This window comes from Triturus cristatus, chromosome 1_2 (assembly GCF_964204655.1).
Source record: "Triturus cristatus chromosome 1_2, aTriCri1.1, whole genome shotgun sequence".
Classification (NCBI taxonomy): Eukaryota; Metazoa; Chordata; class Amphibia; order Caudata; family Salamandridae; genus Triturus; species Triturus cristatus.
The window spans coordinates 818,321,376-818,341,968 of NC_140580.1; the positions used below are offsets into that span (position 1 = coordinate 818,321,376).

The window sequence follows — 20,593 nt, forward strand, 5'->3', positions numbered from 1 at the left end:
TACTTAAACCATAAAAATTAAATGTTATTTTTAATAACTTGGTCCCCATTAACACAATGGCATACAGGTTGCATGCCAGGTCGTTCGCACTACTTTGAGTGGATCATGGGTGACTCCCTAAATACAGCATGTTTCTCTTCATGCATAATCTCAAGAGCATCAAACAAGCAGTTTTGGGCCTTTTCAGAAACTTTGGCTACAGACAATTATTTCATGTGAACAGGGATTTCAGTCAAACATAATGCCCACACGTTTTTAAAAACCTCACCTCAACATCAAAAGGGCAGTGATTAAAATTGTAAACTTTAATACAATTTGTTCAAAAAACAAAAAAAGCATCAAAAGGACAGTGATGTAATTTCATTTACTTCCACACTTCACTTCAAAACAGTATTATTAACATTTGGGCGGTAATTGAAAATCTCCAAGTTTCACATGACTGTACTAAATCCAGAGGAGGACCCATGTATGTAATTCCCTCTACCACAGTGGTAGTACAGTGAGTAAGGTTACACCAGTTAAATCCTCTTTGGAACTAGGGCTTTTTCCAGAAAGGCGATGACAAACCATTACCACTCAATTCTAAACCAAGCCTATAGCTTTCTTTAAAGCATGGAGACACAATTGCATAAACTGGAGGGTGTCCTTATTTTTTGTCAAGGACTCTCATCCTCTGAATTTTAAAATGGCATGGTGCAGTCTTTCATGACTGGTCATATAAAGCCATATACATTTTTTTTTTTAAATTTAGAACTAATTAGTTTGTCAAAATGCATTAGCCAGCTGGAAACTGAAATAATGCGTTATTAAACAGATCCAAATGAAGTTTTAAATGTCACTATTTGGGAGAACATTGGGATAATTTCAACACGTTTCTCAGGTGTCAAGTTTTATTGCAATTTGTTTTGGAGTAGCACATTGGTATTATTATTGATCTGAGATTTTTGTGTTGCATCCTTTCCGCATGTTATTAGTAATGATCATTGAGCATGTCAACACGTTTACAAAAAATAAACTATGTAAAGCAGTGGTGTTTGGATATTCCGTGCTGTGTGCCATCTCTGCTTTTTACCTGTCTTTTCTTTTTAAGTCGGTGCATCCTGTTACTTTCTTGTTTATTTTCTAGGCGTCCAGGGGCTGCAGCTGCAGCTGGTGAACTTTCCCAATGCAAGAATTTCAATTCGATCCCACCATGGTACCTGCCTCTTTCCATCATGCCATGACTATCTATTGCTTAGGTTTTTTCTGCCTTCTGCATGACCCTCATTTGCCCCCTCTCACTTGATAAACATTCTATCCATGCATGGGGCACCAGAGAGCCCAGCAGAAAGATGGCCGTGATCTAACGGGGCTCCGCCAGCCGTTGTGAATATCTAGCACTAATTGGCGTTTTGTTGGGTACCATCCGTACTCGGCCTGATCGGTATGTCCCTGTGAAATGCAGAGGAGATGACCGTTGTTGTTGTTTGATGCCCGGGGGTGATCAGGCACAGTGAAACCAAGAGTAGTCCTGCATTCGGCGCTCAGCCAGGGAATGGGATGTTGGGCATGTTCTGCACCCAGGGTGTAATGCAGGCTGGTGGGGAAGATGCAAAGCGACCATGACGGTTTGACAGGCATAATACGGACAGCCAAAGCACCTTGCGCACTTGCAGTGGGCAAACCACTCCTTCCCTGCTCTGTGAGCAGAGCAGCCACACCCCTGCCCAGCTGAACAAGGAAGGAAAATAAAACAATAATAAAAATGAGTCATTTTCATTTTATTTTTGCCGTTTTGGCCTGCTCAGTGGGGCAACGCTCCTCCGCCTTAGCGGAAGAACCGGCACTGGTCGACTAGCTGGTGCAGGGGAGCGGTGGGACCCGACTGTAGGCGGGGAGGGCCATAAAGCACCCGGTGTATGTGCCACCACGCTGTGGAGAGGAGCTGTTGCCTTGGACTGAACGCCCCCGGCCCTGGGGGAGAGGTGGAGGCTGCTGATCTGGGTGGCTGTCGGGACCTCTCGGTCCGCCCACCCTGGTGAGGCAGAGGCGAGTGAGGTCCATCTGCCTGGTGCCGGCCTAGCAGCGAGCCTGACAGCATTGGACGCCTGGCTGAATGCAGCTGGAACTAGCTGGACTCGAAGACCACAACCTCAAGGAAATTACAGGGGGGAGCCTTCCGGCACCCATTTAAGGTGCCTGGGCCCTGCACTCCGAAGAGGGATCTCATTCCTGCCTGAGTCGGCTGTATGACCCCCGTAGGCCTTCGCACACCCACCCTGCTGGTCCTGTTCTGGAAAAGGTGTGGCAGGGCTTGGAGGGGAGCTGCTGGCCTCTGTGACGACACCACATACCACTACCCGGTGTTCCCCGACTGGGTGGCGAACTGAACTCCTCATGGCTTGCATGTCTGGACCCTGCAAAATACGAGAGTGAGTCTCCTTGACTTAGCCAGCAAGTGCGCCTCTGGAGAGAGGTAACCTTCCGAGGCAGCCTAATCTGCAGCCTGACACGTCATGGGGAAGATGGAGGCACGCCAATCCAAGCTGGCATTCGAGGGGAAGCGCCAGTCGTGCCACAAAGATTGACAAGGCACTGGGAGTACCTCCCAAGAGGTTTCAAGAAGCCCCGCTGCAAGATCTAGATCTCAACAAGATCATCACCAATGTGAAAAACAAACTTCGTGTAACGGATGCCAAGATAGATCTACTCACAACTCGCCTGGACCGGATGAAAGAGAGAGTGGATAAACAAAGAGCATCTGGATCACCTTGCAACTCACATTTCAGATGCAGAGGACGCGCAGACGGCGAACATCTACTCCGCATGTACAAAGTACTAGAGATTATTAATCAAAAAAATTAAGCCCTGAAAAAGCGCTCTCAGCACAATAATCTCCATATTCTTGGTGTCCCGGAGTCCACCGGGATGAACAAAATGGAGGACTACGTCAAAACAATGCTGAAGTCACTCTTTCCGGACGTGCGGTCATCGGTCTTCTGTGGTTGCTCCTGCAAGGCCCATAATCGCGCATATCCTAAACTACCGTGATTGCAATGTAGTTTTCCGGTAGGCCCAAGAGCGCTGCACCAATCAATATCAAGGAAATGAAAGAAGTTACCCTGACTTCACATTAGCTGTGCAGGCTTCTCGCCACAAATTCCTTCCAGCCAAGCGACTACTACAGAAGACAGAAGTGACATACTCCCTACAATAACCTGCAAAGATCCGCATACTCCACGGTGGGAAGCTCCACCATTTCATGGACGCCAAGACCACCTTGAAATTTGCCTGTCAGATCACGGCTCGAAATGCACCTACCGGGAAACCACCGGCTCCACCAGAGGAGAACCATCTTAGCGAAAATGATTAAAGATGCCTGCTGTATTCCTCATGGCTGTCCATGGCTGACAGCCATGGACATGCCAGCTTCTCAATTTTTTCCTCCGTTAAATCTTGTGAGACTACTTGGCCATCGGAGTAGATGCAAAATTGACACCTTGCAATTACAAACCCCTGGCGACACTACAGTCTCTTTACATCAGACGCCCACACCGCTCCCATTTGGTGCATCTAAGCCTTAAATCGGCCACCAAGTTCTACCTAAACCGGGGCGTTCGCCTGGCTCTCTGGGGACACGTCTCCCTCTACTCCAACTATGCACTCGGCACAGCTATATTACTGTGAAAGGGCCTCCCTTGGCACCCTACACATGCTATACACTGCGGGGCAATATGACCTTCTTGCGGATACACTCTACAGACACCCTGTCGTTCTCGCTTCCATCGATGGCCCTAATGTTGCCTGCCTGGAGTTTTTTGGGGATGTGTGGCGATTGCTGGCTGGCACTGAATATGGTGCAGTAATCTAGGGAGGAAATTGTAATGTAGTCCCCGATCCCAATATAGATAGCTCAGGCACCTCACGGAGACCCAATCCTACCCCAGCTGTAAGACTGCATATCCCGAAAAAAGACAATGTCACCAGCACCCAAGTAGTATGGAGGGCACCTGTGTCACGCCAGTGTGCGGTGCGTGGTCATGGACAGGCTATTGGTTACTTACCTGAAAGGCCCTTACCTGGACTATGGCAGTAACACTTAACCCACATGTTCTCAGATCGCGCCCCTGTACTCCTAGAATTATCCATGCCTTCAGCTGTCCTTTGGGGTTTCACCCGGCGCCTATCCCCAGGATTATTGCAGGATTCGGTCTTTCAAGATGAGGTTCGCACTGCAACTGTGGACTACTTTGCAACCAATCCAGGATCTATCAAGTTCGTCTCTACGCTGTGAGAGGCATCAAAAGTGGTTATATGCGGTGTCTGCAACGCAAAACAGACTGGTGCCCTCAAAGGCTCTCCAACTGGAGTACTTTGCCACTAAATGTACCTACTCTAGCGAGCATCCGTTCTAAAATTTCTGAATATGATAAGGAGGCCCTACGGGAAACTTGATATTTGCATCACAAAGAGATGGCACGCTGCTATGGTGAGGGAAACCACCACTGTAAGACATTAGCACAGCTCTTTCATAGGACGCGAGCCTCAGAATAAACTGATGAGCCACTAGATGAAAGCCAGGAGCTCCAACCTACGCCTGGCGACCTGCTCCGAACTATGGCTGATTTTTGCGTCCGCTTGTACAGTGCTGCTCCAGTGTGAAGAACTGGCGGCATATTTCAAAAACATACAATTGCTCTAGCTCCACCAGGCCCATCGGCTCAATCTAGATTCTCCCTTAACAGACGTGCATCAGGTTATTAAGAGCTTACCCAATGATAAAGCACCCAAACTGGATGGGCTTACCACCACCTTTTACAAGCAGTATGCATGCATTTTGACCCCACTCCTCCTAGCGTTGTTTAACAAAGCCCTGAAACTGAGAATATTACTCCTGTGACTTATCGTAACAATACTTAAGCCGGACAAACCGGGGAACCAGTTTGACTAATACCGGCCATTTTCAATGATTAATGTGGACAATTAGATAATGGCCAAGTGACTGGTGAATCGCCTACTTCCCCTGCTGCCAGTAATAGTTTGCCCAGATTAATCAGGATTCGTGTCTGGACGCTCCACGTCACACAACTTGCACACGATGCTTGGACTGCGGCACTCTGTGAAACCCCAGCTTGCTGCAGCCACGGTCATGCTGGTCTTTACAAAAGTGTTTGACTCGCTAGAGTGGCTCTTCCTATTCCCTCTGCTCATGCGCCTTGGCCTCAGCCGTAAGTTTGTACGATTATTTCGCCTCTTGAACCCACACCTTACGGCTAGGCTGCGAATGAATGGTAGGATCTCCGACCCGTTCCCCATTACCCGTGGCTCCCTGGTTCTATTTGTGATCGCCTTGGAGCCATTGGCTGCCCGGCTATGACCACATCATGCCAAACGGGGTCTTGCCTTCCATTGTAATCTCCCTATCAGGGGATGATGTCACATTATATATTTGCGAACCCCAAACCAACCTAGATCCGGTCATCCACAAGGTAATTCGGTTTTGGGGCTATTCAGGCATACAGATCAACTGAAGCAAGTCCACCCTCTTTCCCCTTACCAACAACACACAGTTATAAGTTTAATAAAAATAAAATAAAACACACGGTCGTTCGAATTAGAATGTCCTGTGCAATGGGCCACAGAGCCAGAATGCTATGTGGGTGTCTGGCTTAGGCATGATATAGATTAAATATGTCACGCTAACTTTAGCAAAGCCATGACATGGATGGAAGAACAAATTCCAATCAGGAAGAGACTGCCCCCTGATAGCGTGAATCGCTATAGCGAAAATGGTTGTGCTACCTAAATTTCTATATTAAATCCTAACTATTCCGCTTTCTCTCACCGCACAATTCTTTAAGCTGCTGTGCTCTAACCAAGTGTCTCTAACCTGGTGTCCCTAGTATGGGCTGGAAAGCAGCTCAGAATCAATTGGGAGGCGCTTACACTCAGAGAGGACTTAGCACACAGAATATGACCCTATATGCCTTTTGTGCTCCAGCTCAATACCTCCACTTCTGGCTCTATCCCTTGCGCTTCCAGCCTCTCACAGCTATGGAGGCGGACTTAACGACTCCGTGGCCGCTGTCCACTGTGCTCTATCAGCCTTACAGGCCCACGCGCACAGAAATCAACACAGCAGAGTGTGTCCACTGGGCTTGGGATGGCTTATGCTGCTTGGCTGGGCCTCCCTGTCTTTACGGTCCCTCAATCACTCTCACATGTATTCCTCAGCTACCGGTGCTACAGGACGTAGGTGCGAGAACCCACGTGCACATCCATAAACTCTACACTTTTGCTGACATATATGCAGACGGACACCTCATCTCCCCCGTGGCTACAGAGACCCCTTGCCCCACTGCGCTTAACACCCTGTTTTATCACCAACTGCGAGCTACCTGTTGGAAATTACACTGCACGGTACCAATACCCCTGCCTACACTGCATGCGCTGGAACACTCGCTGACACTTGACTCACCACACAAACTAATCACCAGCTTATACACAATAATGCAGGATAAAGCACCAATGCTTGTCCCTGCTGCGCGCGCTGCTTGGAACCTGGACATAGAGGCCCCACCAACAGACGCACAGTGGACATGCTGTTACGAGCAAACTGTGGCGCTGTCCCTAAACTATAGATTGCGGCTCATCCATTTGACATTTTTACATCGGCTGTACCATACCCTGATGCAGCTCATGTGCATGGGATTGCTAGAGGAGATGAGGTGCTTGTGCTGCTCTTCACCCCAGGCTTCATTTATACATCTTGCCTAGGAATGCCTGCAGGTGGCACAGTTTTTGTCTTTGGTGTTTGTTACTATGCATCAAATAATGAACCTGCCTCACAGAGACCCCTCATAAGCTTACTAGTCTATAATAAAGACATACCCCCTGCCTCCCGATGCCTCATCGCTATGCTTTTGCTGCTGACTAAGACGCATTGCCATGCACTAGGTAGACAGCCTGTGCCTAGACTAGAGACATGGCTACAAAATGCACTTTATTGCCAGGAACAGCTGTCCACATACTGGAAACTAATGCCACCACAATCCCGCCAGAAGGATATCTGGGAGCCACTGCTAAGATATCTTAGATGCAGAAACCTTTCTTCCTTGCCTGAGATGGGGCGATCTTCTCCCAAAGCTGAATCCCCCACTGGTCCGAATAGTACACCAGTTCCTCTCGAGGCCCTTCTCGCAGCTGCTGTGTCCCCCCAATAATCTAGCATGAAGGGAGTGGGCCCTTGAGCTTTGCCTTCCTGTTCGTCGCCTACAAAGTGGATCCCCCTTCGTAAATGTATACAAGAAAGCTGCTGTGTCCTCCAAGATGTGCTATAATGTAAATGCCATAACTTTTACAATGTAATGCTCTGAAACTGTGCCTCCCCTTCCCTCTCCCTCCTTCTTGTTTTCCCCCACCAATCTGCCCTATTTTCTTTATTTGAGATGTTGGGAGACATGTTGCCCCTCTTCGTTCTGTCATTTGAGAAATGGCAATAAAAACAATGAAAAAGAAAATATTCTGTCCATGCATCTACAACACCGTCCATTCTTTGGGGTGCATATTGCAGAGAATCCCTTTTTTATTTTTCTTCCAATTTTAATCATTCACGTGTGGACAGTGTAAAGTTTGCAGGATCATATTTCAGTTTCATTTTTCTAAGAGATCTTAAGTAATGATGGTAACTTTTAGCAGTCTAACTTGTGAAATAATATGGAATATTAGGCTTGCACTATAAAAAATGCCCAGTGCTTTTAAGAAGCCCAGAAATTTCCAGTACAATGATGCCTTGTCCTAGCAGTTTACTTATTGCGATATCTTGGTATGCCGCATGGAGGAGTATCTTGGCACTGTGCTGATCAGGAAAAGGAAGGGAATTCAAAAACAGCCAGGTTTTTTGCATATTCTTAAAGTTTGTAAAATCTGGGCAGGTGTGAAGTTGAAGAAGGAATTTGTTCCAATGATATGGGGCCGTTTAGGAACAGGATCGATCTCAGAATCTTGAGGTGTGGATGCGTGTGGTCGATAGAAGCGCTTGATTTGAGGATCCTAGTTGCCAAGAAGGCAGATAGTAACGGAGGCGTGAAAACAGATAGGCTGGGTGGCCCTTATGAAGAGCCTCATGTGTCATACACTACAGTTTAAAAACAACATGCTTTCTAACTGGCAGCCAATGTAGTTTCCTTAAGATAGGGGTGGAAGATGAACATGCAGGAAGATTGCAAATAAGGCATGCGGCTGTGTTCTGCACTACGTGCAACTTGGTTAACAGGGTGTCATTTACTGCTACCTATAAAGCATTTCCATAGTCCAGATGACTGGTTATGGGAGCTTGGACAAGGGTTTTTTTCTGGAGGTATCCGGAAGCCATGGAAAAGCTTATTTTTAGAAGCCTCATAGTGGCAAAACAGGTGCTGCGTGTGGGTTTGACTTGATCTTTCATGAAAAGTGATTGGTCTATTTCCATTCCAAGCATTTTCACTATCTTCACTATCTGCCTAGGTGCAGGACCAAGTTCTGCTGGCCACCAGTCTGCTAATTACAACTCGTTTGCTTTGCCAAATAACATAATCTCTGTATTCTCGCTGTTAAGTTGGAGACAGTTATTATTCATCCAAACAGTGATTTCCCTCATGCAAACCACAAATTTGTATTTCACTTTATCTAGATAAGGGCCAAAAGAGATGAGAAGTTGAGTGTCATCTGCATATGACACGATCTCCACCCCACATGCTCCCACAATTTGGGCTAGAGGTGCGACATACATATTAAACAGTGTAGGACTCGGGCAGATCACTGGGGGATTCCCATGTTGATTTCCATCAGGCTTGACTTAAAAGGTCCAAGGCAGACATGTTGTGTGAGTTTATGAAGGAAGCCACTGAGTCAAAGTAGCACCCTGCCATGGAGACCAGCCTCATGTAATCTGCGAATTAGAATGGAGTGGGAGACTGTGTCAAACGCAGCTGATAGATCCAGTAAAACTAACATGGCCGGCTTACCTGCATCTAAAGAGAGCCTGATGTTATCAGTAACAGCCAAGAGTGACGTCTCAGTACAGCGTAAGTCTCTGAAACCCGATTGAGAGGGCTCTAAGATCTTATGCTCTTTAAGAAAAAATAGAAGCGGTTTGTTAATATATCTTTCTAGGGCTTTTGCAAGTAAAGGTAACAACAAAATCGGTCTGTAGTTGGAGAGGACATTGGGATTTGTCGTGTTTTTTTTAAAGAAGTGGGGATATTTGGGCACACTTCCATTCCTTTGGCATTTTGGCCATAGCTAATTAAAGATTGAACATTTCCCTGACTGCTAGTGCCAGATAGTTTGCTAAGCTAGCTGTTGTCCTAGGAGGACATAAATCCTGAGAAGAGACAGATTTGGCGAGAGCGAGCATCTCCTGCACTTGATCAACAGAGCAAAATTCAAAATTGCACATGCTAGCTGTGGCATCAGAGTGCAGAAGACTTAAACCAGGTTCCCTTTCATGTCATTTAGGACTGGCTAAAAAGTTCTTATAGATTGTGTTAATCTTCGCATCAAAAAAGTCAGCTAAGTCGTCACGAAGATCTTGAGACGCCACAATAGTGGAGGTGCAAGCACGTGGTTTCATAAAACTGTTCAATGCTTTAGATAGCTCTTATGGGGAATTGCCCACACTGACACTTTTGGAGGTTAAGTGTGCTTTCATGGCTGCCTTGATCATGTTATGATATGTGCGTAGCCTAGTCCGATTTTCTACTTTATTTTTCAGTTGCCTCTCAGTCAGCTTTTTTGATGAAGAAGTAGAATCTAATGTTAAACTGACTTTGGATCTTTATCCATCACGGCCAAGATAACCACCAGTGGTGGAAGGTTTGTGTCTGACTTCAATGAAGATCACTACGATATAGAACCAGGAATTCAAGTAACCATTTCTTCTGCATCAAAGGATCATCAATGATAGCCAGAAAAAAAGTCAGAATAGAGTATCAAGCAAATCCTCCAACAGCAAAGCTCTCAGTCATACAGGGCAGAGAGGAAATATAAAAACTCTTAATAATATTCGAATGCGATATCAGGTAAAGGGATTCTTGAGTGTGGCTTGACTCACTCTAGATTATGCTTATGTGCCAGAGGAATAGGTTACCTTTGGTAATGCTCTTTTTGGTAAATACCATATAACTGCACCTTTAGAATAATCCAAGGCAATTACTCCAAACTGTCGGCAGGTGATGCCATCAGACTCCAAGACGGCCTAGCGCTGGTCCGAGAGTGGCAGTGTGGAGCTGTATATTGGCACCACCCCCGCACACTGTCAGTTTTGTCTTTCACTCTTTCAAGTCCTCAGGTGTGGATTAATCATGACAAATTGGAAATAACAGTGTGCCGAAACTAACTTAGAACATTCTTTTCAGACACAAGAGTCCACTCCACAGAACAATGAGGAGAGCAAACACTAAGAAATCGGCAGTTAGATACAGTATCCACCAGAAATCATGGTATCGAAGATAAGTAACCTGCTCTTCTGATGGATACTTACAACCACAAATTCTTTATATTCATAATAGATACACAAGCAGTACCTCCAAAAAGGTGGAGCGACTGAGTAGTGGACTCACATCAAAAAGTCCTGCAGAACTGAGCAGGTAAAATGGCCCTTTCTGTGAGTTGACTGTTGAGGTAGGAGTGCTTGGTGAATGTATGCACGGACACCCATATCGCAGCTTGGCAGAGGTCTAGGACTGGAAACCCCATTGCCAATGTGTTCAAGACAATTTTAACTTGGATGGAGACGGCCCATTGGCCATATAGGGTTCCTTCTTGGCCAGTACATATGAAGTTTAATGAGAATAAGGTTAGTTTCTGTACCTTATTCCCTTTCGTGGCCCTGACAAAGCCCATAAACATCTGGCCGTCTACACCGTATTCCTTCTTGCACTCTGTGTAAACAGTGAGTTCTCCACAGGTCAGGCCGGTGGAGTCTCTTTTTTTCTTTCAATGGATGTAGCAGAGAGAAAAAGGCAGGGTGGATGACAGACTGGCTCATATGGAAAAACAATACAACCTTTGGTGTTAAGCAAGCCTGGGTTATCAACACAGGAAACAAAGAGGTGTACAGGGGCTGCACTGACAGGGACTGCAGCTCCTGGACACGGTACTCTGAAGTAATGCCAATGAGAAAAACCATCTTGATAGAAAAGAGCTGGAGAGAACAACTGCATATGTGTTCAAATACATGGTACATCAGAAATGTGAGCATCAGTTCAAGGTACTAGTGAGGCAAAATGAAGGGTTTCCCGAGAAACATGTATTAAACTTTTTTAAGAACCTCATCAGGTGACTTGAATAAAGAAGGCTGGTCAGGCAAACGTAAAAAGGCTGACATTTATCCTATATTTGTGCCCACCACAAAGCCTTGCTGGGCCAAAGATAAAACAAACAAGAATACATCTGGCAACTTGGCCTGCATAAAGCCATGAATATCTCCCAACATTCCAAACAGATATATTTACTTGAGGGGCACCATGCCAAACAAATCACATCCACCACTTCAGCAGGCAAGACAAAAGCACTTGGTTGTTGCCACTCAATCTCCATACATGGAGGTGTAGTTTGTGAAGATTCTGGCTCAAGGGACCTATCCTGTTGCTAAGACAGGAGATCCTCCAGGAGAGGTAGAATGGTCAGAGGGTAAAATGCTCTGCTTCAACAGGTCTGAGTACCACACTGTTAACACAATCTGTGGCTTTCAAGGGCCCAGTCTCTGCTGATCTTCCTCAAACCATATCTCTACTGAATGGTGAATGGGTCCTCTAAGAACCCCCGTTGGCAGGAACTCAAGAGCATAGTATTCTCGAAACTTCATGTTTTCACCAGTTGTAAAAAGATTCACATACGGTACTCACCAATGGTCAAAAATGTTCTGCATCACCTGGTGGTGAAGACACCATTCATGGTCTTCCTGCTGACGTCTGTTGAACTTCTCTGCCTTGGCATTCAGAGACCCCGCCAGATGATTGGCTACCACAGAGATCCCTTTTCGATCCAACCACCTCCAAACACGAAGTGTCTCCTGGCACAATATTCCATGCCATCCAGCTTGTTGCAATACCACATGGTGCTTGTGTTGGCCCTCAAGACCTGAACCCACCACCCTCTGATGGATAGGAGAAAGGTTTTCAGAGTTAGCAAGATGGCAAAAAGCTCTAGGAGACTGATGTGGAGTTCTCATTCTGCTGGGGACCACAGACCTCTCATCTCCACCTCTCCCAGCAGACCACCCCAACCGAGAGACAGTGCACCAGTCACCAATGTTAGATCTAGATGGGGTAGAGTGAAAGGCCTTAAGCATGACAAGTTGATGTTCGCCTACCTTCACCGAAGTTCTTGGGCTGTCTCCTTCTAGGTACAAATGTTGTCTGACACACAAACCTGGTGTTGCACCCACCGGAAAAGACGGTGCCAATGCAAAGCCTGAATGTGCTAATTACTAGAAGGCACCAGGAGAATGCAATGGCCAGCAGTCGAAGTAGCCTCACATCCAACCTCATCAAGCCAGGACTAAACCCAAACAATCAGGATCATAGCCTGAATTCCCTGGGCTTGTTGCCAAGGTGGGAAGCCAGTGAATGCCATTGTCTCCAGGATGGTACAAATAAAGAGAATCCTTTTTTTTAGTGTCTGATAATAATTCAGGCGTCTGATGGAAAAGAACAGGGATGAAAGTAGGGCGATCATTGTTCAGAGGAGGTCTGTGATTGGCTGTAGCAAGCCAGGTACATGAATACATGTATCCCTGACCTGCAAATCTGGACCGCAACCACCACCATCACAGTCATAAACGACAAAGTGGTGAAATCGAGGCCAAAATGTAGAATGGCAAATTGAAAATGCTGCGACTTAAACACTAACCAAATGTAGAGCCTTTGGGCCCACAGGATAGGCATACTACAGTATGAGTCATGCAAGTCCAAGGATGCCCTCCATTCCCCGGATTCAGGGCAGCAAGAAACTGGTCTGGAGTGAGCATTTTGAAATCATCCTACCATAAGAAGGCATTTAAGGAATAGCAATCTAAAATCATCCTCAGCCTTCCATCTTTGTTGATTGGTTACTAGGAAGTGGTGGAATTAACACCCCTCGCCCATTGACAAGTCTGGCACTCTCTCAATGGCTCCCTTAGTCAAAAGCGGCTTGACCTCCTGCACATGGGTGGCAGCTTATTGTGGGTTCTACAGTGAGGATGGGAGAGTTGGTACTCGTATAGAAGAAGTGGAAGAGTACCATACCCAGACATAGAAGACAATGTTTTTTTAGGAAGAACAATTTGTAGACTTTGATATAAAAATTGGACTTTGTGAATCGTTAACAGCGTCACAACCTGATAGTTTAAGTCCCCCATGAGTTTGAAAGTAAAGCTATAAATTACTACACATCTTTTCTCTAAGGTGTGTAGTAGGTTTGGCAGGGTCATGGTCAAATGCACTGAGATGGTCCATTCCCTGCTCAGGTACTTCCCCCTAGCTTCTGATCCATGGGATAACACTGCCTTCTGGCACTAAGGCTCCCGCATTCTGTAATAACAGTGACATAAGCCTTGAAAGAGCCCCAGGCTGCGTGCCGGTCACAGGAAAAAACATGTGTTGGCTGAACAACAAAGGAATAGGTAACCATATCTTAATGTGTCCTCTTGCAATTTAGATAATAACGTGATAACCAGCTTTCAGGTCTCATATTTTAATGTTTCTTCCTAACAATATAATGTTAAGCAAATAATTGTGTCCATGCATGTATATGAAAATTGGTATCTAGAAATATTTGGTAGTTGCATATCAATTTTAGAAATGTATTAATTAACTAGGAAAAGAGCCCCACCTAAACAAGATGCACATTAAGTTCAAAACACTAATTCTTAACATTGGAGTTCTAAAACTGGTATGAATAGGATGAGAAGGGGCAAGAGGACCGTAGGCTATTCACAGCCTTGAATTTCATCAGGATGGGGAATAATGTGATCATATTTCTTCAGGTCCTGGGTGAGACATTCTGCAGAGTGCTGGACGCCCTTAAGCAAAGCAAGTAAATCAGTAAGACTCCACAGCTCCCTTTCATTATGGAGAAAGGACAGCAAATCTTAAAGAACTATTATAGTTCTACATAGAGTATTCAGCACAAAGAGGTCCAATGTATGAAACCTTCAATGCGTGAGTCAGTAACTGAAATTAGAGAGTTGCAAAATGACATACACGATTGCAGCATATTACCATTTTACAATTCCTTATAATTCACATTACCAAATATAGAATTTCCAATTCACAATTTTTGGGGGGAGTTAGTGTATTATTTTACAGAAGGACCTTGAATTTTTTTAATTCATTTCTCAAACATCCTGCACAGATATAATTCTTCTACAAATTACCTAGCCCAACCTTAAATGACATCAGTGAGGGCCATTACGGGAGTGGTCATTATTACAGATGGAACTAAATGCTGTATTGTGCAAAACTAATATTTCTATATTTTAATACCAATAAAAAAATTTAAGAATTACAATGCAATAAAATACATTTGTAGAGCGCACAGCTACCTTCGAAGAGGCGTTCCGGCGCAAACGGAATGAACACCTTCAAGAGACCTAACTACAGAGATCTTCAATGACGTTAAGGCAGGAATGAAAGAGTATTGTTTTTAGGCTCTTTCTGAAAACAGCTTCAGTCTGGCTGCTTTTTAGAACAAATGGGAGAGCATTCCACAACTTCAAAGAGAGGAAAACAAATGATCTACCACCTCTTCTGGCCTTGTGAATGCTCAGGAGTTGGAAAAGTTTCAGATTGCTAGATCTCAGCGATGTCGCCTGGGCATAGGCCTTGAAGCGGGGACTAAGGTAACAAGGACCTTTGTGGTTGTAAGCCCTAAATGCAAAGATGATTGCCCTGAACTGTATCCTTATTTTTCACTGGGAGCCAATGAAGATGTCGCAGATGACCTGACACTGCTGCTCTTAGGGAGAATCTTAGGAATTAGATGGGCAGCAGCATTCTAAATGATTTGAAGTCACTGGATCAGGAAAGTGGGCAGTTCTCAATACAGACTGTTGGCTTAGTATAACCTAGATGTGATCAAGGCATGGACTATAATTTTGCGGAACTCCAATGGGATAAGATGCAGCATCCTTCTCAAGCACCTAAGGGTAAAAAACAAGTGGAGGACAGTGCCTTGATTTGGGGCTCAAAGGTCAGGTTCGGAGTCAAATTTTACATCCTGATTTTTTACTACTGAGCCGTGGTGCGGGGTGTGGGGGGGGTTTACTCATTTCAGGTGGCCACCAGAAGCTAGGATCAGGAAAGGATTTGATGCCAAAGAAAAGAATCTCACTCTTATCAGAGTTAATATTTGGACAGATTGAGTTCATCCAATCTACAACTGCTTCGAGACAGAGCTTAAAGGAACACAGGGTTGAGGGGGCGTTTTCCTTAAAAGCCAGGAGGAATTCGGTGTCAATCGCATATGACAAGACTTGCCAGGATTCAGCAAGTTTCACCAATGGCTCCAAATATATGTTGAAGATGGTGGGGCTCAGGGCAGAGCCCTGAGTAAAACCACACTCTGAAGGCTCAGAAGTAGAGGTAAAAGGTGGGCGGAAGACAGCATGGGAACGGTCAGTGATGAAGGATTTCAGCCTTAACAGGGCTCAGTCTCTAATGCCTATCTGTTCTAGTCTATCAAGCAAAATAGCAGTAGAGGCCATATTGAATACAGAGGAGAGGTCAAGTAGCATAACCATAACTGGAGTATTTAAACCAGATTCTCTTTAATGAATTCTGAGACTTCCTGCAGGACTGACTCTGTGCTGTAGCCTGCACGAAAAACCAGATTGGGAGTTGTGCTACAGATGATTAGACTCAGGAAAATATAATATCTGTCTGTTTACCCTTATCTCAAGAAGTTTAGCAACCATAGAAAGAAGTGAAATGGATCTAAAATTGCAGGGAACTTAGGGTCAGCAGATGGCTTTTTAAGCAGGAGGAGCAGCAGGGCTAGTTTCTAGCCAGAAGGAACCAGAACCTGGTCTAAGGAGTCCTTTAACAATGTATTTACCATTGGATTTACCACAGGGGCAGCAAGTTTTAGTATGGCAGGGGAGCAAGGATCTAGGGGAAGCCAGATTTGCAGCATGCAAGTTTGGCTGCAGATTCCTTTAGGTTTATAGGGGCAAAGCCTGAGAGTATTGTACCAGGATCAGAGGTGAAAGCCTTATAATCCCTCTCTTCTATGTGAATGTAAAACCATATTTATCAATTTGGCATGAAAAGTAGTTCTTACGTCAGACTAACCACTATATTTTCAAACAGATAAGGCTGCACAGCAAGAAGAGGAAGAGGAGGGTGCCATGGTTGCGGAGGGCAAAAGCTGAAAGCTGAGATGGGAGAGACAACATAGCCCAACCAACATACATTAACATTTGAGGCTCCAACATCACCTTCCACACCAACAGTGAGATGTAGGCCCCTTGAAACAAAAGCAGCATGACAACATCCACCTTTAAGACGTCTATCATATTTTATATCACATCTGTAGCAGATAAGGCGGATGGGAATGCTTAGAGCTGGCAGGAGGCACATGAGAGATAGTGGGGAAACCAAGAAGGCCCAGTTCCAACACCCATGCACTTCTGAGTCACAGAAAGTCCCATGCTGGCTGTCCAGCAAGGGCAGTTGCAGGCACTCAAAGTATGGGAAAATGAGCACTTGGTATTCCAATCAATAAAAAAAGGCCAGAAAGATAGGCGTAAACACATGCAGAAGCTTAAGAGGCAGTTTGGATTGCAAGTGCCTCAATGAATGAGGAATCTCATATGCACAGACAGATCTAGTGACATACTTCAACTTGCACAGGAAGTTTGTCTAGAAGAACTATTAATCTCCAAATGGAAATGTGTCACTTGAGTGGTGAATTTTCTTAGGGGTGTGGGCAGCTCACAACTGCTGTGAATGCTGCCCAAACTGCACAGGTCAGTACCAGCGAGTATGCAAAGCCTACTGAGAGTGAGGAGGCCACCAGCCTCAGAGGCATGTCAGTTGCAGAAAAACTCACATATTCAGCAGTGTCCTCTTGTAAGCAACATTGTATCTCTTTTCCCTTGGTTTTCGAGGATGCAAGCAGAGTGTCATGATCCATAGTCTGATAGCATATGCACTGTCACCTACAAAGGTGGTCTTGACATTAGATGTGTGGGCTGTGTTTAGAAAAACAGATGGTGATGCATTGGTAATGCATTAAAGCTTAACTACATGGTACCCATTTTGAAGCTATCCTCTAGCCAGTCCTCTTTTTGGAGATGAGAAAGGATCTAGTGGAGTGGTAGCATGCAGAATTGTTTGCTCTTGGTCCACCGACTGCCTAACTTAAAGTGTAAGATGGGTCTTCTTTGGACCTTTCTTCTTGATGAACAAATATCGACGCTGAATGATGGTGCTGCCTAAAGATTCTGTTCTTGATTGGGAACATGTCAACATCATACTTTTAGTCAAAGTCGAAACCTTCAATGTCTAGCAGGATTGATGGAGTTGGGGGTGATAATAGTGACAATGCTTCCTTTTATCCTCCCTTCTGGATTTTTACTGAATCTACCTTTGCATAAGTTCTCTGGTGCTAAGAGGTTAGTCACAGTAGAAAAGCATCCTTCTTCTGACGGTCCTTTCATATTTCTTCCTGTCCTTGGCTCTGAGTTTCTTAATTTTCCCTTAGTGTGATGCCTTCTCCGTATTTAAGGGTCTACAAAATTCACACTTTGTGGAGGAAGGATCCAGAAAAAGAACGGACGCTGAGAGGCAATTGCATCACCTGACAAGAAGCCTCTACACTTCTTAAAGGGTATGTTAAGCCTATCAGACTTCCTTTTTCTTCATTGTAGACATACTTAAGCAGCAGTTTAGACTTTAGGGTTCAGCAATGTAGATTTGAGTAGAGGTTTAAAATTGCAATAGCATGAATTTAGATGGAAGAAGTGGCTTTATAGGATTTAGTGGGTTGGACAGACTAGTCGATACACCTTTTTAGTACACACGTGCTTGGACAAATTAGTCCATTGGCTATGACTACTATCAATGATGATCCCTAAGGTGCAGATTGGGAGAATCTGCCAAAGTCTATGCATAAACTTGAAGTAACAATGTAAGGCTTTCCATGTATGCCAGCAAATGTATGAGTGAATATTGGCAAAAGTGACAAGTTAATAGTGAATAAATGCAAAGTTACACGGAAATCATGCAATCTGATTGGAGCAAGATTATTTCCATGTTCACCTGGGTTAAGTCAAAATTAAGTTCTATTTTTCAAGAGGATTGTCACCTCATCCTGAGATTGACCCAAGACCAATCAAACATAAAAAGGGACTGTGCTCACAAAGACCCCCATGTATGCCCTATAGCACCTCAATTAATAAGCTAAAGGTGACAGATCTTAAGTCATCCACCAGCCTTTCAACCACACCAGACAGAAGGAATCACAGTGCATCCTTGTGCTCAGAAAGAAGTAGAACATAGAAAGAAAAAAACATTTAATGGCTCTCCTACTAAAACAACAATTATAAGGTTCCATTACAAGATTATAACAGTTATAACCAAAACAATGATACCAGTAGATGCATCTCTTTCACATTACATATATAACACAAGAGGAAATTTTAAAATCCTTACGTCTTTCATCTTCTGCTGCTAATACACCAGGTATAGTCTCCCTCCCAGAAACAAGCATATTCTCTGGGAACAGATGTGTAACAGCGTCCAGTGGTGGATGTTCCCTTAAGTTGTACTGTATTTGACAGTTCTCAATTAGAGTTATATATTTATTCACTGCAAGGAAAGAGCCATAAGATTAAATTTCAAGAAAAGTAAACAAAAGGACTGCAATACTGAAAAGTTTGTTTACTGCCACCCGTGTATCCAGTTACTAAGGTTGAAAGACGGATAGCATATTGGTCTGCAGAAGTCTGACCTCCTATGATTTTACTAAGGTGACAGAGAACCGCTAAACAGTTAATCACACGTTACATACCTGATGGACTTCATAAAAGTTAAGCTGACATAACATTTTGTTTGCTTTGTGTTTAGCTTTTTTATTTTAATAATTTCATGGAGGTAGAAGTACTGATAATAAGACTGCGGAACTGCTGTTTGCTGGTGTGGCACTCCATGTCCCAACTCACATTGTGCCAGGTGGTGCTTGCGAAAGTCAAAGGAGGAGGAGTCTCTCTAGCGCATATAGCAAAGGCTGGGCCAAGGGCGAGTCCGTCTGCACCCGTCGGAGGCTTGGCTGGGCCCACTCTCTTGGCTCACACTTCGCCTGTTATTTCATCCGCTGTACAACATGGTCAAAAGGAAATCGGCCTCTTCCAAATCCTAGGGTAAGCCGCCTACATCAATATTCAACAAATATTTCTTCTGTCTAAAGTATTGCTTTTCTCCTGGTCTGGTTTGATACCGAATTTTCACTTCCTTTGCTTTCAGGATACTTGGCCTATAGACCACATACATATTAATGCATTTATGACCTTTCACCAATCCGCTGTGTCAACCAGCTCAGGTAGACCTAAGGGAGGGTTAGCAATCTATATCTCAAATATTTTGCCCTATATTACGTTGAAAGTAGTATCTAATTTATCATAATATGTGAAAATTGTTAGGGACATTTCGCATCATTTTAACTTTATAATTGTTAACTTCTATAACAGGGGCGTGGCAAACCCGCTGACTACGATGGCCGCGTGGCATTGAAGCTCTGCCAGCTGTCCCAGCTATGCCGTAATATCTCCCACTCTTGCAGCAGTGATCGTCCAGGGCTTGACGCCGCTAAATGGCCATCTACACGGCGATCATAGCAATCCACTTTGATCGCGAAGCGGTGCCTCCGTAATGGGTGCCCGGTATCCAGCGTCCTGAGGGGTGGAGCCTGTGGCAGCCGCAGCCTGTTCCCTTCCTAATCAGAGCGGCTTGAGAGCGGAGGCGAGCGGCGGCCGATGCCGGACTGGAGCGAGGACTCATTGTGGCAGTAAGTGCGCCGGGCGCGGGTCTACTACAGGGCTCTCCCCCCACCCTCAAGCCTTGGCAGCTCGGTTGCGGTGCGGCCTCGTTTGACTGCCCCAGGACCGCATTACGCGATCCCGATGCTTCCCTGAGGCCCTGCGGGAACAGGGCCCGTGGGCGAACCCGGGAGGCAGCCACCCGGTTGCGGAGGGGAGCGGAGCAGGGGGAGAGCTTGAGGCGTCCCATTGCTCCCTGCGTCCGGCTGCACAACGGCGCAGATTCTGCCTCCACGCGGCCTGTCCAGCGCGAGTCCTGCGACAGCAGGGTCCAACGTTTCGGCACCACTCACAGCAGGAAGCCCTCCAATAGATACAGCTGCCCCATATCGCCTGGAAGCAAAGACAGATACTATCCCCGGTGCTGGGGCTTTCGTTTAGGTGTCAGCGCCCCACGCATTGTCTGCCACCAGCCCCCCACACACCTCCATGTGGGCTCCATCATCTTCACACACCACGCCTTGAGCCTGAACAGTGTCCAACACTTGAGCATCCCAACCTGCGCGCTGGAATCCTGGACATTCTTGTGTGTGCCCCTCGTATCTGCTACCG

General features: G+C 45.3%; 1 protein-coding gene across 1 annotated transcript in view; it reads right to left on the bottom strand.

The window, feature by feature from the left end:
- NPHP4 (nephrocystin 4) overlaps positions 1-20,593 on the bottom strand; it is a 969,441-nt gene that overhangs the window by 612,833 nt on the left and 336,015 nt on the right. Inside the window, exon 6 of the mRNA XM_085608868.1 lies at positions 18,660-18,815. Coding sequence (XP_085464994.1) covers positions 18,660-18,815 — 156 coding nt within the window. The remainder of the gene's footprint in view (positions 1-18,659; positions 18,816-20,593) is intronic.